General features: G+C 39.2%; 1 protein-coding gene across 4 annotated transcripts in view; it reads left to right on the forward strand.

The window, feature by feature from the left end:
- The window catches only part of dph6 (diphthamine biosynthesis 6), a 320194-nt gene that overhangs the window by 128477 nt on the left and 172857 nt on the right, over positions 1-18860 (forward strand). For 3 of the 4 annotated variants that reach the window (XM_062968214.1, XM_008103108.3, XM_008103101.3), the window contains exons 9-12: positions 4541-4688; positions 7402-7533; positions 12982-13111; positions 16346-16520. In XM_062968214.1, coding sequence (XP_062824284.1) covers positions 4541-4688; positions 7402-7533; positions 12982-13111; positions 16346-16520 — 585 coding nt within the window. Of the gene's footprint in view, positions 1-4540; positions 4689-7401; positions 7534-7941; positions 12689-12981; positions 13112-16345; positions 16521-18860 lie in introns of those variants that run through there. The other variant, XM_008103117.3, reaches the window with a different exon arrangement.

Consider the following 18860-nt stretch of genomic DNA (forward strand, 5'->3'; position numbering starts at 1 on the left):
AAAGACAGGCGACTTGAGACTTGTGTGCGACTACCGTGTGCTAAATAAGTACACTGTTCGGGACAGGTACCCTCTACCTCTAATTCCTGAGTTATTGTCTCGGGTTCATGGAGCTTCCATCTTCACTAAATTAGATCTGCGCGGGGCTTACAATCTGGTGCGTATAAAGGTTGGGGATGAATGGAAGACCGCGTTTAACACCTGTTATGGCGCTTACGAAAATTTAGTAATGCCATTTGGGTTGTGCAATGCGCCAGCGGTATTCCAACGGTTCATTAATGATGTGTTCCGGGACCTTTTGGACAAATTTATGGTGATTTATTTAGATGATATATTAATTTATTCGAAAAACGTTCATGAACATGGGGAACATGTGCGTCAGGTTCTGTCTAGGCTCAGGGCAAATGGGTTGTTTGCTAAGGCCTCAAAGTGTGCCTTTCATGTGTCTGAGGTGGAGTTTTTGGGACATGTTATATCTGGGAGGGAGCTAAAAATGGACCCGCGAAAAGTGGACGCTGTCAATACCTGGCAAGAATTAACCTCCAAAAAAGATGTGCAAAGGTTTTTGGGTTTTGCCAATTATTATAGGGAGTTCATTCCCCATTTTGCACAATTGACGGTGCCTTTAACCCAACTCCTGCAAAAGAAGCGTTCATTTGAATGGACTACAGAGGCCAAAGAGGCATTTGTACAACTGAAACGTAGCTTTCAGAATGGGAACATTCTGGTACATCCAAATGTGAACAGACCATTTGTTGTTGAGGCAGATGCTTCTAATTATGCGCTGGGATCAGTGCTCTCGCAGAAGGACCCGTCCGGTAGATTAAGGCCTTGTGGTTTCTATTCTAGACAACTCACTGCGTTTGAACAAAACTACACGATTTGGGAGAGTTGCTAGCTATCAAGGTGGCCTTCGAAGTTTGGAGGCATTGGTTGGAAGGGGCTAAACATCAGATAGTGGTCCTGTCTGATCATAAAAACCTGGAGCATTTGCAGACTGCAAGGAAATTGAACCAAAGGCAAATTAGGTGGGCATTGTTCTTTTCCAGGTTTGACTTCAGAGTGCAATTCGTAGAGGGGAAGCAGAACTTGAGGGCTGATGCTTTGTCTAGGAAGCCTGAGTTTAAGACTGCTGAAATATCCTCTGAGCAAACCATTTTACCTGTTTCATTGTTAAATATGGTACAGGACAGGCAGGATCTTCATGACCGGGTGTTGTCCTCTCAAAAAGAGGATAGGTGGACGCAAGAACAGTTGATATTGCTCTCTCAAGATATGAGGACTATACTGCCTAATTTACAAGATGAGGACGGGGTACTATCACGTAATGGGCAGATTTTTGTACCACCTGGTAAATTGCGCTTGGAAATCATCCAAGCATATCATGATGAGCCAACTACGGGACATTTTGGGAGATTTAAGACTGTACAAGCCATCACTCGTCATTACTGGTGGCCCAAAATGAGGCAGGACATTTTAAAGTACTGTGATAGCTGTGCTATTTGTCAGCAGTGTAAACATCCAGTGGGTCGACCTTGTGGTTTATTATCGCCTCTACCCGTCCCTGAAAAACCCTGGCAGATTATTTCTATGGACTTCATTACTGATTTGCCCAGGGTGGGTGGATATACTTGTATTTGGGTGGTGGTTGATTTGTTTTCCAAGATGGCTCATTTTATTCCATGCTCTAAAGTACCGGTGGGCTACTACTCTAGCCAAGTTATTTGTGCGCCATATTTTCCGTTTGCACGGTGCTCCAGAAGTTATTATTTCGGACAGAGCACCGCAGTTTGTGTCGCAATTTTGGAAGCAGTTCCATGCGCAACTTGGAACTAAGCTGAACGTCTCCATTGCGTTCCATCCGCAGACTGATGGGCAGTCTGAACGGGTAAATGGTCTGCTGGAACAGTATTTGCGCTGTTTTTGTTTACAGCAAGCTGAGGATTGGGTTCAATGGGTACCGGTGGCAGAGTTTGCGTATAACGCGGCGACACATAGCGCTAGCCAATACTCGCCTTTTGAAATTATGTATAGTTGCCATCCACGTGGGGTAGTAGCGCCTGCGCAGAATAGTGTCACCTGATCCAGTATATCGTTCCAGTGAACTCAGGGCCTTGCAAGACGTTGCAAGGAAGCTTCTGCTGGAAGCTAAAGCAACGCAAAAATCACAAGCTGACAAACATCGTCAGCCTGGAGTGGAACTGAAGGAAGGGGATATGGTGTGGTTATCTGCTAAGCACATCAGGACGCATGCAGGAAAATTTGGAGCTCGATTCTTAGGACCTTTCCCCATTGTTACCAAGATCTCTCCTGTGGCATTTAGATTGCGGTTACCTTCCACTCTGAAGGTTCATCCGGTGTTTCATCGATCTTTACTAAAACTGGACACGTCATCTAACCGGTCCTCAGTAGTTGCAGAGGTCTCGGATCCCACATTAATTCCGGTGGGAGGGGCCTTTGCGGGGAGGGATAGTGTTGTGACTGCGCCTTCGGGGATTATGGTTGATGGGGATGGAATTCGAAGAGGAAGAAAAAACCCTCGTGATGAGGGTTCACTGGAGGAGTTGCGCAGGAAGCGACTTAGAGAGCTATATGGGGGATCTTCTGAGGAAGATTCAGATGGGGAGATGGATGCTGAGGAACAGGTGGTGGCTGGGGAAGCGGGCACTGAATGGGCACAGCCACCGGAGATGTCTGGGGATTTTGGGTCTATGGATATTTCTGAACCTGGGGTTTCTGCAGGAGCTGATCCCAATTGGGATGCTTGGAGAAGGGAGGATGGTTCTTTAAGTGTTCATGGGGCTAAGTGTGGGCAGGATGATTGGGACTCCGACGAATTGCTAGGTACTCCAGATCCACGAGCTCTAGCTGTGTGGACCTCAGACTCTGAGTAGATTTGGGACACCTGGTGTTTGGGTGTGAGTGTTTAGTCACCCAGGAGGAAGGGGAATAAAATGGGAATGTTTGGCCACTGCACTTTGCATGTGGCAAGGTGTTGCTGAGGCGCCATTGGGATCTCTGTGTTTCCATGAAGACTGGACTTGGACTATGATTTGAATCTGCTGTTATCACCTAGCTTGGCTCTCGCTGTGTCTTATCGTGGACCTGTTTTGGATGACTGCACCCTCTTCAGACCTTGGATCGGAATTTGACCTTGCTACTGCCTTCGCCCTGTGATTGATGACTACTATCGGCTTTTGACTCCTGGCTTGCTCTTTGGACACCGCTGTTATCTCCTGACCTGACCTTGGAATCCCAGACGATGTCTTTTCACCATCCTTTTGGAGCCTTCGGCTTTATCCACATTGTGGAAGCAGTCTACTGCATTCTTTGTTTGTTTGTTTGTTTCCTGACCAATTTGGTGTTTTCTTTTGGGAACTGTTCCTCTGAAAAATACAGAGCCGGCTAGCAGGGCTTGGACTCAGAAAGTGCAGGTTGCACTAAGTTTGTTTAGCTTTGTTTGTACCTGCTTGTGTTGCTGAATTACATTTTTGTTTGAACTGCTCTTGAAGCACTGATAGTGAAGTGTTTCAAGGTTTTTTCTGTGTTAACATTACTTTTTAGCTTATCTGCTGAATAAACTCTATTTTTGTTCGCTAATTGGCGTCTGACTCTTGACACTTGGCTTGTAATGTTTTTGGATGATTGTGTGTTTTTAGCGATGTTGTAATCCGCCTTGAACTATGAGGAGAGGCGAGTAGGAAATAAAATTGCTGCTGCTGCTGCTGCTGTTGTTGTTGGACAATGTGTTCCAGGTTTATGTGTTGGGTTAATATCAAGAAATACCTGTGGCTGTCAAACATGAATTGGTCTATTAGAAATTAGAAATTAGTCAATGGTATTTCAACTACAATCTGCATTTGCCTGCCCATGCTGTGGAATAAATTATGGTAGTAAGTCTACAGTCTCATGTACACATACTTGAGAGCGGGTCCCATTAAATAGGACAAAGATCAGAGTAGACATGCGTACAAGAGTACTGGAAGATGCAACATCATATTATGGGTTCGGGAATGAATGTAGTAAGAATATAATGAAACCCCAACTAGAAAGGAGGATGGGAAGAGGAACGCCTATTCCAATGCCAGAAGAGGGCAGCAGTGTGGCAGGTGTTTGTTTTGCTCACTTGTTCCTTTAGCTGTAAGTGGAATAGACTTGTATTTTCAGCTTTTAAGGTTGCATTTAAACACTTTCTTGCATCTGTTACCATGAACATGATTAATGTGCCTCTGTGTGTGTGTTATTGATTTGCATTGCTTTATCTATATAAAGATTCTCTGTTAATTGTGCTAAGTAAATTAAATCGTTACATGGTGCTGTTCACTTGGATAGCAATCTGGTTTTATATGTATAAGTTCAATTGATTTCCAAAGACTGAAGTGCTGGTAACTCTTGGATGAAAGTATATTCTCAGTAGTAAGTTCTAGCATTTTGACTTAATGGTAAAATAAAATGCACTGTGTGCTTTTCCTACAAGATGAATTATCTGTCCAAGTTAAAATTTGGAGGTAATCCATTCTGCAATTTTCCTCTCATGCAGGTGCAGTTTTTTTGCAAAGTCCCTGCTGGGAGTTGTTCCTGTGAGATAAAGCAGGTTGAAGATATTGCCTGGCCTTCATTGGATGAACAAAATGAAAGTCTTTGCGTCAGCTGGCACTCTTCTGGGGCTCCTCCTGTGGAGAAGGCGGGTGAGTCTTCTGTTTCTATCAGTGTTTAAAAGCTCTAAAGGAATTCAAGGTAGACCTGACTAGAATGAGACATGTCATTCTGCTTAATTTCAAGGATTTTCTTCCTCCTCATCAAATTTGGAAGAAGATTGGGGGGTGGGGGAGAGGAACTATGGGAATTTTGGAACTTCTTGATGAAACTTGATTTCTGATGTGAAAATAGGTGTATTACTTAGATTTAAACAAAAACATTATAATGTTTTCTGTAAAAAAGATCTTGGCGTTTTGTGCATATCAATGTTGTGTTTTACGGAAATGCAATTTTTTTTTTTTGCAAAAATCATGAAATACAAAAAGTCACTGTGGTCAACCATTTCTTCAAAAGATTTTCTCAGGTATCAGGATGAGAACAAAAATACTTTACAAGTATTCTTTGAATCTTTTACTTGTTATTCACAATTAACATGGATGTCAATAATTTCAATGGCTCTCCTTTAAGTAGGACATATATTGGATTTAGCCTTGTGTTTAACAATAAGTAAATAGGAGAAAATAATTTTCCCCTTTTAATATTTTTATTTAGGTAATATATATATTGCCTTTCTTCCTATATGGGACACAAACTAGTTCATAGTAAAGTTAAAATAAGATAAAACTAAAACCAAGATATTAAAAACATGAATTAAATAAGCTAAAATACCACTATAAAGGCATTAAAAAACATAACCAAAAACAATACACACGTTAAAAGAGCTTTCTGTACAGTCAGTTAATCATCAAATGCCTATTTAAATAAAAAGGTCTTTTACCTGCCGGCAGAAGGAGAGAAAAGAGAAAGTAGCTTATGTTTTTATAAAAGAGAATTCCATAACCTAGGAGAAGACAATCAGACAGGTCTTTGATAGTGGTCAAGGGCAACCAAAACACAATCCTGAGATTTCAGGGGAAATGTAACCTATTGTCTGAATGTGCCTGAATCCCTATTCCTCTGATCTGCTTTCCTAATGAGCAGTAATACTTCTGCCTTGTTTGGATTAAGTTTCACTTTTTTCATTCTCATGCAGTCAATTACTGACAGCAGAGTTTTGGTTTTGCACCATAGAGTTAGGTGGAAAGATAAGATAGTATTTGATGGTATTAACATGCTGATGCCACTGAACCCAAAACCTCTAGATAACCTCTGCCAGCGGTTTCATATGTAAGAGCTCAAAGGGTTGAAAAGCGTGGGGGCAGAACACAGCCCAAGGGGACCTCATAGACCAGTGGAAGTCCCCAGCACCACTCTCTTGAGTTCACTCCACAGGAGGAGGCCCAAAAGAGTGCCAGGTGACGCAAAGGCTTTCAGTATAATCAGTATAGAACAGCACTCACATAAGAAAACTGTGCTCATGGTTAAAGATAAAGATATAGTGGAAAATGTGGTGGGGTGATGGGGGAGGGAGGAGAGGGGGAGAAAAATAAAAGTAATGAGAAGAAATAACCTTGTAAAGAAGGTGAATAGATAACATAGAAATATTTTAGTATCTAGAATGTAATGTATACACACAATAGTTGTTAGTTATCTATTTACAGATTGTGTTACTATGTGCTCAATTAAAAAAAAAAAACACCCTATAATCAAGTCTGATTGAAATGGCTCTAGATAATCTATTTTATCCAGAACCCTTCATCTGGTGGGCCATCACACACTTTAGAACTTTAGAAATGATTCAGTATGAATGTTGAAATCCCCCAGCATAGTAAGATGATGTGATTGCAACACCACTGCTTAGACCCCTGGCTCATTTACACTGCAGAAATACAGCACTATTATTCTACTTTTATTGCCATGATTTCATCCTATAGAGTCCAGGAGTTTGTAGTTTGATGAGGCTAGGAATTTCAAATGCCTCTGCTAATTCCAGGTTTCTATAGGATGAAATGTTGGGAGTTTAAAGTAAAATAATAGCAGGATAAGTTTGTAGTATGAATGGGTTCTAGCTCCACTAGCTCTGAAGGTTGTATTTTTAATAACAGCTAAACCCAATAATGTGTGAGTGTTGTGTTTGAAATTTTACTTTTAGCTGAGCTTGGATATGTAGCAGAGGTCTTTTGATTTCTTTGCTTTCCTTCATTCTGCCTTCAGAATTGTATTAGAGATGTCAGCATTTTTCTTAGCTCAGAGGTAAGTTCAAGGCTCTCACTCTTGGACTGTAATGATGCTCTCTTGCATGGATGGAAGATTTATGCATATAATTCCCATTAGTGTTAATAACTATTATAGCTTTCCATGTTGATCTCCTCCCCAGTGATGTGCCTATGCCTCTTTAAATTTGAGGTATAGGGTTTCAGCTCTTATTTATTCTCATGAATTAGACTTACATACCATGGAAAGGCATTATCTTCTGAGAAGTCCTGTTTATTTCTTTAATTCTTCTATGGAAGAGTAATATTCATATGTGGGAAAATGGAATAAAGATACTTTCCCCCTTTCTTCAGAACAACCACAACAACAACAAATGAAATGCTTTGCATTAAAGGTAAAACTTCAAATTCCAGTCTTGAATATTTGTGGCAGTACATCTACCTGCATATTCAATACACAACATAGTTTATAGTGAATTGCAACCACAAAGGTTTATATTTAATTTCTTGGATCCTTGGAGCCTTGAGAATTCTCTGCATTCAATAGGGATATAAATATATTGCTCAATAAATAAATAAATTCATACTTTAACATTTTTGATTTATACAGGTAAGACATTTGAATGCTCTGGGAAATCTCTAAAAGGTTACCAGTGGATAACAGGCATCACTGCTCTCCTCCAGCCATCTGAAGAAAGGAATGTACAGGAATCAACTAAAGTGATTTTTTCATCACTCCAAGGTAGTTTATTATATATTTTAAAATGCTGCACAATATATAGAAAGCATTTTAATTAGAGCTTCTTCATATAGTCAGTTCTCAGTGTAATGAAAGGCTTGAAAGTCAATTTTAAAAGCAACTTTTAAGCAATGGCAAAGGATGTGAAAATATTATCAAGAAAAACCATATATACTTGAATATAACCCGGGTTTTTCAGCACATTTTTTATGCTGACCTCCCCTCCCCTCTCAGCATATACTCGAGTGAGGATCTATGATCCAGATTGCTCTACTATGTTTTTGCACTGGCAAAACCCCCAAACTAGAACTTTACCCAGGAAAGACAAGAGGTGGGATGCCACTTGCAAACTGGACTCCCTTCGCTTCCACACAAGGTTCCCTTCTCTCCTCCTATGTACCTCTCCTCCAGATGCTGCTCCTTCCTCTCCAGCTGGGAAAACTTTGCAAGGCATCACCGGAGTCTTCCCAAAAGCTTCTCACAAAGGCGGGATGGGAAGGGAAGGGTGCAAGGGGAGGAGGAAGCCATTTGCAAGAGAGAGGCGAAGCAGCAGCAACAGCAGCCTCCACCGCTGATGCCGTTTGCAAACTGGACTCCCTCTACTTCCTTTTTCCAGTTCCAGCGCCATTTGAACTCCCCACCCCTTCTTGGCTATTATTGAATCTTAGAGTTGGAAGAGACTCTCAAGGAATCCAGTTTTGAAGGATTTTATCTCTTGTGTTTTAGCTTTGTTGCTGATTGAGCTAAGGTTTTTGTACTTTTTAAGTTATTGTTGATACCATATTGTTTTTGTTGACTCTCTTTTCCACTTACAGAGCTAGTTTACTGTTTTTCTTTGAAATAAATATTCAAAAACATTTAACCGACTGATGGTATCTATTTTTATTTTGAAATTTGCCAGTAGCTGCTGCATTTCCCACCCTAGGCTTATACCCGGGTCAATAAGTTTTCCCAGTTTTTTGTGGTAAGCATAGGTGCCTCGGTTTATATTTGGGTTGTCTTATACTTAAGTATATACGGTCATCTGGATAATCTGGTGTTCTATAAAGAGGACAACCAATTGCTTCTAAACAAATTGTGTCCAGACAACTGGCAACTTTCCATCATTCCCAGCTATTAGAAAGCATCTTCATTTCTCAGAGAAAGTACGCCAGGGAACATATGTAGCCTTTCAGAGTTTGTAATAAAACTCCCTTTTTATCAGGGGTTATACTGGGAATGTTTGGTTGGAGTTGGTATCCAACAGCATGTCCCCAACTCCTGTTCAAGGTAGTCTTACCACCTAACATACCACTTTACTCCCCTTCCTGGGCATGCCATGTCCACTATCCAACAACATGTCCCCAATTCCTGTTCAAAGTAGCCTTAACACCTAACATACCACTTCCCTTCCTGGGCATGCCATGTCCACTTCCTTGTTCTCCTTAGGGTTGCTTGCAACTCCATAATATTATTCTATTCTGGGATGTTTCATATATTTGTATGCTGCCTTTTACTGATTCCTCAAGAACCTGACAGAATGGAAGGAACATGCTAGTATGTCCGCAGGTGAATGTGTGACTGCCTCCCATCCTTATCAATTGAAAGTGACTCTAGCTTTTATAAAACAAATGATTTCAAATTCAAATTTGAATCATGGTGTTTGTGATGATGATATATTCATTTATATACTGCCTTTTCTTCAATATGGGAAACTGCTATTTCCTTAGATCAACTGACAGTCTTCGTCAGTACAAGGAAACAAGTGGATCTTTGTCAAGCAATCGCAGGACAGAATCTAATAAACCTCTGCAGTAATATGTGCAAATGTTAAACATCCACACAGGATTATCAATCAATTTGTAAAAGATATCATTGTTTATATGGAAGTGGATTTTAAAGCTTTTGTAATTAGTATAAAATCTTTCTCCTTTCTTCACTTTGTTATTTATGTAAGACTGGTGCTTGTTTCTCTGCCTTTATCTTTCTCTGTATGCACTCCCTGTTGTGTATGCTTTCTGTTAGCTAAACTGCCTTTATCACCATAATTTTAAATTAAGTTCTTCAAAAGCTGTTGCTGTGGTACATTTTGGCATCTAAGATTAGGTCAGTGGCTCTAAATCTCATTTATGTACTTAATGCAAGGAAAGAATTGCTGCCTTGGGAATTGCAGTCGCTGGATTTCTCACTATCAAACCCTTACAAGATATTGACATATAAAACAAAATGCTTCCATTTTGTTCTGCATCTTTCCTCATTTTTACACTTTTAAATAAAGAAATGTTTATGCAGGCATCTTTTTCATTCATAAAAATGGAAATTGCTCTCTGAGGTTGCAATGGGAAAGCTTGTATTCTTGTTCACGAATACTTTTGATGTATTGGCTCATAAAATTGTAACATTTGGCTGGTGCAGCTGAGTTCATGACTGAATATAGAATGATAAGGAAGCACAAGCAATTTTGCAAAGCAAAAAGCGGCATGCTTTCTAAAGGGCCCTTAAGGTAGTTCTTAACATCCTGGAAATCAGCAAGGAGGATGTAATCAGGCTTGTAGGTAAAGGCAGCAATGTTCTGTATAAATCTTTTGGGGATAATATGTAAATTGAAGCAGTGGGGCTCTATAACATTTACTTGGTTCTTGTTATATTTCCGCAGACCTTGGCCAATCCAAATACTATACATCTTTGCCATGCTTTCCATTACAATTAAATGAAAAATAGTGGTTGTTTCTTTGGCCAGAGGCTAGGAAGCCTGCTGTTTTTGGCAGATTACTTACATTTAAAGTATTGTTTTCCATTTCTGGCAAACTAGAAACACTTTGGTCCCAGGTAGTACTTGTACTTCCTATGGATATTTATTTTTGGCTTCTGAGCAGGGGGTGGGGGCCGAGACACTGAATGAGTTATGGTTCTGTCATCTAAAGAAACCACCTTGAGTTTCTTTGCCAAAACATTACTAAGACTCTTCATGTATGTGTTATAACCTTTTCCTAGAAAATCCATACCTGCTGTCTGCTCACTCGTCCATTCTCTTCTTTTTCCTGGTGTGACAAAGGGGGAAACAAAAGCCTCCTTGCAAGGCTAATTGTTTTAATGCCCTTTGAAAAAGTGTGTCCTTTGCCAAATGGAAATCTGCTAATGGACTGTGAAACACACAAAGTAGTCCTAAATCTCAGTATTGAGCTTGTTAGCCTGCTAGTTTAGAGAAGGTTCAGAAGAGAAGGTTCAATGCTTGTTTGCTTTTTAATTTTTTTATCTCCTTCATTCATATATGTATTCTGTAATTCAAATACTAAATATGTCTGTTAGACAAAAGCAAGAAGCTTACAGCAAAGGTTGTTAAAATTGTTTCAAGTGCCATAATTATATTGTATATTTTATTTCCACGATGGACATTATATTTGTTAATGGTTGGTAGAACCAGATCTTCAGTTTAGTCATATTGGAGTTAATGCAAAAGCTCCAATTCGTGATTTAGGGTCCTTCCACACTGCCCCTATATCTCAGGATCTGATCCCAGATTTAAACTGGATTATATGAGTATCCACTGCCAGAAAACCTGGGATAAGCAGATAATCTGGGATCAGATCCTGGAAAATAGGGGCAGTGTGTAAGGGGCCTCACAACAACAAAATCCATTTTTGCTGATTTCCCCTTAACTGAAGCCTTCAGTATACCTCTTCTCCTGCCTGCTAGGTTAAACAAATCTTACAGGGTTTATCAAAAGGAGATTATGAAAAGGAATCTTGTAGTACCTTTCAAACTGGGAGAAAGAGGTTGCTAGCATAAACTTTCATAGATTTACTCTATATACTCATGTATGAGTCTAGAAATTTTAGTCAAAAACCAACATCAAAACCCTCAGTTGACTTATCCATGGGTCAATGTAAATACTGCACCTTAATTCTTATATAAAAAGGAACCATCTGTTTCTCTGGGAAGTATGGCAAAAGGAAAGAACTTAGTCCATCCCCAGAGAACTTAAAAGAAACACTGAAATACTATCTCCACCATGATGTCGCTACTAGCCTTTTTGAACACTGGAATGAGAAAATGTTGGTAGCCAGGGTGGCTTCCCTCCTGAGGCAATGCTGGTACTTTCCTTCCTCCACTGAATGACCTTGGAATTATCCATGGGTCATATCAAAATCCATAATTTTAATCCCAATCTGCCCTCAATTTATACATGAGGTTGACCTATACAGATGTATATACCGTAAGTATACTTCATAAGATGCATTAATTCATGTGTCGAGTAAGAGATCTTGATAGTACCAGTAAGCAGGGATGTATTACAATTCAACTTAACACATGAGAGATATTATTTTCAACATGTCTTTGAATAAATGTGATTAAGATTCTGGAAATATGTGTATTCTCCTCTCCTTGAAATACTGTAGCTTTTCAATGGATAATATGTAATACATTGTTCCAGATACTCCTTTGAAGAAAGTGCTTTAGTTGCCTTTGAAACAGAACCTCTTGGCATGAAAACTCTTTCATATTGGGCCCTGACAAATGGAATGATTCGTATGTGTCTGAGAATAGAGTGTTAACCATGGTTTCTAGCTAAAGCAGTATTTTTAACTCAAATCTGAAATAATTTGAAACTATTTGTTAAGCAGTTGGTCTGGATATTGCTCTATATAATAATATTTGTTGTGGACAAGGACAGTTCACATGGGAGAACGCTGGCCTATGCCCTTCTCCCAGTTGGTTAACTTGGTGACCCAGTCTCTTTTAATCTTCGTGAAATCACACCGACATTGTCTTACCATGTTGGAGCTTGGAATGAATGTTACCATCATGGGTGTTCATGGCATACATTATATGTCCAAAATTATTGATCTCAAAGGCAAGCCTATTAAAACACTTGGCCCCAGAGCACCCTTTATTTTGATTCCTACCCTCCTTACATCTTTATGTGAGGGTGTGTATATCGCTTGTTGAATTGCTGGTGAATTTAGAAATGCTGATTAAAGTGTGACTAGATTTAAAAGTATTGTTCCACAATCTGTAAAACAAGTGGCGCTAACCCAAAGAGATTATACTGCCTATGTAACCTTTTGCCCCAAGCAAAAATAAGTGAATTTCTATAGAACTATATGAATTTCTAAGCATTGTACACTGGTTTTTGCAATTTTCCTTCCATTGAAAGACCTTCTAATTTCAACCCTCGTGTTTGTAATTCCTTCTGATGACTTCAGTGCAGACAATACAAGAATGTAATTTTCTGCAAGTAGAAAATAGAAGCATAATAGCTGTCCATACAGTATATCAGATATTGGCGTTGCTTTCCGGCCATCTCTGTAGTAACGGTTGCCACTCTGTATATAGGCCTCAGTCAATCTGTGAAAACATTAAGCTATTATTTCCCTTTCTTTGGGAAGTGCTTTGTAAAAATATTCTTGCTATCATTCTGTACACATTTAATATTTGCTGTTTTAACATCTACATTTTTTGTACATGCAGTTCATCTAAATTCAGAAGGATTGGAATTGACAGATATTATTTTGGTCCATCTGTATTTGAAGAGCATGAAAGATTTTGGTGTGATAAATTCAGTCTATATGACAGCATTTGATTTGTGTCCCCCAGCAAGGTAGGCTCCTGCTCCCGCTATCTTATATTTATGATACACTGGAATATACTTCATCGCTATTACTGCTTTATTTATGACTTTTTTCAGTTTTGGTTTCTTTCTTTTAGCAAATACTGGGCTTCTTTTGACCTGTTTGTATGTCTCTTTTCAACGACATGATCTTTTACTCTGTGCATTAGCACTAGTTCAAGAATGATATGGAAACATCTGCTTTTCAGATAAGGTCTTGTAGGGCCTAAATACCTTCAGCGTGCCAGACACTTTCTAATCTTACAAGGTAACTAAGGTTAGTCCTGATTAGTACTTGGGAGACTATCAATGAATACCAAGTGTTGTAGGTTATGTTTCAGAAGAAAGAACTGGTACAATCACCTCTAAATATTCCTTGCCCTTAAAAAGCACTCTGAAATGGATGGGGTCACCATAAGTCGACAGGTTATATGAACGCAGCTCAGAAATATCCCAAGACCAGCCTCACAGAAATGTACTGCCTTGCCTTGCTTTGTGGGGAGTCCTCATCCTTTAAATCATTTCTCCAGAAACCTAACATCCCAGTTCATACTGACATAAATTACCAAATAGCTAGTGAAGTTGGTGGCATCCCTTAGTAGCCAACCAGTGCTAAATACATTCAGAGAAAGGGCAGGTGTTTTTTTTTCCCTATTTATTCATACATAGCTATGGTCTGTAGTGGATACAACTAGATATAGAAGTCCTAATGGGACATTTGGAGTGGCTCTGACTAAAAGCACCTAGTACTTTACAGATAAAGATATAACTAGCAGTGCCATATTTGCACTAACCCAGAAGTGGTGATATCACTTCCTTTGCTTTTTAGCTAATTTTGGATACATAGTGGAATTTAAGGGATAGGGGATAAGAGCATTTTTTGCTGTTTTGCAACATGGCCATTGTTTAAAAAAAAAAGTTAGAAAGTAGGACTCTGGACTTGGAGAGGGTGTGGGGAGTAAACATTTGCTATATCTGTACTGGGGCGTTGTTGTTTTTTAAAAAAATGTATTTGCTAGTTAATCTTTTTAAGAAATGTGTACTTAAACTGTGGTTGCTTCCAAAGGCTTTGTTTGTACAAATATGCATACATAATAAATCTTCCTTTGTATTTCTGTATATGAACTTCCACAGTGTAGTCTTTTTGTGACATAGGAAAAGTTTTAAAGAAGATTACAGAGTGATATTAGGGAGTTGCTGCTATTCATGGAATGAGGAAACATAAAATTCCACTGCTCACCTGTCCTCCCATGCAGTTCTTTATGTTGCAGCATTAAAGAAGGCATTTTTCCAATCCTTTTCTATCTTTGCTGTATTTCAAAAATGTTGTCCAGTTTTCTACTTTTAGTTTTGGCTATACTCTCACTGCCAGTTGTAGTTATATCTTACTAGATTGCTATATTGAGGCTTAAGAATGACTTTTGTGGAAGTATGCTTTCTCTTTCATTTTTCTTAATTTGGAATCCTCTGAAATGTATTTTATTTCTAATTTCTTTATAAAAATGTTAATGTATATAGTTAATGAAACAAGGTTCAACAATTAAAATATTTTGAATATTGCTTGAATCATACTCTTTAGGAATTTCTTGTCCTGTTGTGGGTTTTATTATTGATTCTGGTTAATACAATATATTTTCCCTAGTTAATAATACCCTTGATAGTAATTTGATCAATCTTGAACTGATCTCATTGAATACTTTTAAAAGATTAATATATTTTATCAGAAAAACAATTTACATCCTGTTGTTGTATGCCTTCAATTCTGTTCCAACTTATAATGATCCTATCATAGAAGTTTCTTGACAAAATTTATTCAGGTGGGCTTTGCCTCAGCCTTCCTCTAAGCCTGAGAGAGTGTGAATTGCCCAAGGTCACCCTGTGAGGTTTCCTGGTTGAGTTATGATTTAAACTCTTGTCCCTAAAGTAAGAGTCCAGTACTTAAACCACTATACCACACTGGCTGTATTTACATGTCACCTTAGTATATAATCTGTTGAGAAGAAGTCAAGATATAATAAAATTAAAGCATGTGGAATTCAGTAAAAACCGTTGAAATGAGATATACTGCACTTGAAAATTTTATTTTTTTAATGCTATAATCCCATAAATCCTGCAGGATGAGCTGGCAGGGAAACTCGAGAGTTGGAACTTAAAAGTAGAAACTTTTTGAAGTTCTGCACTAGGCTGTGCTGCAGTGAGTCTTTTCACTCAGGGCGCCCTGAAATATGTTTAGTTAATCAACCTCACCCTATCAAAAAAAAATTGTATAACATTTTTAAAGGATTTTCCATGTTCATTCTAGCTCCCAAAAAGCTGGGAAATTCCAGACGTTATATCTTTAAGAGAAATTATACTTAGGCATATGTGTATGATATGTTATCTTATGCTGTCACTGAGATATTGGTGAACTTAATCTTCCAGTTCAGTGGTTCTCAACCTGGGGTCCCCAGATGTTTTTGGCCTACAACTCCCAGAAATCCCAGCGAGTTTACCAGCTGTTAGGATTTCTGGGGGTTGAAGGCCAAAAACCACTGCTCTAGTTTGTTCACTGAAGTACATTAGTTTACGAAGTTGCTAGTCTACTTTCTACAGGAAGTTGGACAGCATGTTGGAATCAACATAGAAAATACCAGTTTACAAGCTAATCTGGAAGGTTTTCTCCCTTTTTGCTAACTGGTTTCATTAGAGAATACTATGTCATTTGAAGCATATGCAGAGAGAGAACTGTGGAAATCTGAAGAACTGTTCCTCAGTGGTGGATGTGTTACATTCTTTCTTGTAATAAGGAAAGAAACATGAGCTCAGTGAATGGACTTTAGCAAAAAAAAAACTTGTCTGAAGATGTAATAAGAAGCACATTGGGGTGTTGTGTAGTTTCTGGGCTGTATGACCACGTTCTAGCAGCATTTTCTCCTGACATTTTGCCTGCATCTGTGACTGGCATCTTCAGAGGATCCTCTGAAGATACCAGCTCCAGATGTGAGTGAAACATCAGGAGAAATTGCTGCTAGAACATGGCCATACAGCCCAGAAACTATATAACACCCCAATGATTTCGGTTGTGAAAGCCTTCAACAATATAAGAAGCACATTGCACACTGAAATTGCTCTCGAAATGATAATAGCCACTAAGAGATGTATGTATGACCAGAGAAGGAGGAATGACCATGTATTTCTCCTGAAAATGTCACATATCCAAAAATCTATCCTTTTCTGTGATTTCAGAGTATGTGTAGAAGCTCCCTTGCCTGAAGGAATGTTGTTTCAGATGGACTGCCTTGTACAAAAATATGGTAGGACAATCGGTGATGTACCCTGTCATCATAAGCAAGTTATGCATGTCCAGAGCATTTCTCACTGGGCGCCTGCCAACATTGGACCTTACAGTCAGTGTATACAGGTATGCCTTCTTTAGTTCCTCACTAGATAGAATGGGGAGAATCCTCACTGTTATAGGTGTCATGGCCATCTGTTTTTCAAGCAGTTAGTAAATGACTTTTATTTTATTTTCCTTTGGACAAAGTGTATGACTTTATATAATTTGAAGCCTAGCAAAATGAAGATAAAGCTATGGGAAACATAAACATTGGATAATGTCAGTATATTCAAAATGCGTTTATAAGGGAATTGCAAATGCAAGTGAAAAATATACTTAGATTGAACAAATTGGAATATGAAATTAAGGCATACAATAATTATTCCTGGATTTATATTGGGCGTTTTGGAGTGTCTTTCAGTTCAGACCTGAGCAGTTTAATGAAAATATCAATTGTTAAGTGTATGCACAAGGAAGGTTGCATTGCTGAACATCTTGCATATTCAGTTCAGTGTTCCAAGAAAAGATATAGACCATATAAAATCACAGAATGGATAACAGGGAAGTGACCATGATTATTATAGGCCAGAGGACAAAATATCCAACAAACAAACACGATCAGGCTCTGGAAGAATCAGTTGTATTCTGTTGGCAAGACACTAGGAATGGAGAGAATGTCATAGACAGAACGCCACCAAATAGAGTACAACACAGTTTATTAAAGTTACAGAACTAAAAAATGCCCGTAGGAAGCAAAGGACTAGGCAAACACTTGTCTTCAGTGTGAAAAGTAACAGAAACAGCTCCGTTTGAATTAAAACGGTTCGAAAGGATAAACCGGATTAAACAGGAGTTTAATCCAGATTAAAACAAAAGTGCTTACTTCAGCCTGACAATTTAAACAAACAAAAGTTGGAAAACAGAGGTCAAAATGAACACAAAAAACTGGCAGCAGATTCCTCTCTGCTACTCAAAAGCTACAGATGAGTAACTCAGGCTGTTTACTCCTCCGTGCAACGAGCGAAATCCGGGTCCAGGCACATCAATCAGGGTAACGACGGTCAGCATGGGTCCCAATCCGGTCCAAGGTCGAAAGCCAAGTGCAGACGTCCACAAGTTCCACCGATAGCCACAGAAGGGATAGTCCAGGGTCGTAGTCAGTCAGTCAGTCCAGCGTCAATCCAGAGTAGGTAATTAATGTCCGTCAAAAAGACGACGGAGGTCCAAGCTATCAAGATTAAACACAAGTTGCACAGAAAAACCCCACACAGTTCCTCCCGCCGTCTATGCCCAGTGTCCTTGGTAACTTACGTATCCAGCAACGAATCACACCCGTGTTCAGGAAGTTCCCCAACAAGAGCCCAAGCGTTCGTCCAGATTACCTTGCCCAACGCAATTAGCCATTGATGCTAAACCCCATTTTATCCCAGTTCATAACTCCTCATCGCTGTCAGCTGCTATCCTAATTCCAGGTGCCTCATCATCATCATCCTCATCAGAGCTAAAACACCTTTGACTACGCCCCACAGCATCCCCAGCTGTGGATCCCGCTCCATCCCTCCAGCTCGTCCATGGGTCTGATCCTGCAACCCGCCAATTGCCTCCCATGCTATCATTGCCGGTGACACCCAAATCCTCCCTCACACGAGTCCACTCCATATCATCCTCCTCTGAGCTAACCATCTCTTCCTCCATTCCCTCGGTAAAACCCTCAAATGAGTCTTCATCTGTTGGTTCTGCAAATAAGTCCCGGAGCCGTTTCCTTTCACGCTCCTCAAAAGAGTCTGACTCTCGAGGAGTCTTACGACCACGTCTCCTAGTACCGGAGCCAGAAGGCTCAACCATAACAGAGAAAGGCTGGAAAGTAAATATGGGCTCAAAAACTTGAAATAGGAGCTTAGTTAAAGCATAATCAATGTCAAGAAACAGTTTGGAGAAAAAATGGCAACACGTTTTATTTATTGATTTTATTTGAGTTGTGTATCCCACCTTTCTCCCAAATGGGACTGAACGTGGTTTACAACATAAGTTAAAATAAAACAGATAAAACAGTACGGAATACCAAAGTTTAAAAAGTATTAAACCATCAATCCAAATAAAGTTTCAAACATTAGCTTAAAGCACAATAAAATAAATAAAATCACATTAAATATGTATTACATATTAAAAACAGCACATCTCTAATCAGATCAGTTAAGGTGGAAGGCCTCTTTAAATGTCGAGCCTATTTCCAAAAGGTATCAAATTCATCTGCACAAATTTGATAGAAATTGAAAAAAACATACTGAGGATATGCATTATTTTCCTATAAAATGCCCTGTACCAAAGTAATTTCATACATTTTGATCATTTTGATCTGTGCATAATATTCTGCTCCTCGCCAACAATGTGCTGCCACCTATAACTCATATATATATGAATGAA

This window comes from Anolis carolinensis, chromosome 1 (assembly GCF_035594765.1).
Source record: "Anolis carolinensis isolate JA03-04 chromosome 1, rAnoCar3.1.pri, whole genome shotgun sequence".
NCBI lineage: Eukaryota > Metazoa > Chordata > Lepidosauria > Squamata > Dactyloidae > Anolis > Anolis carolinensis.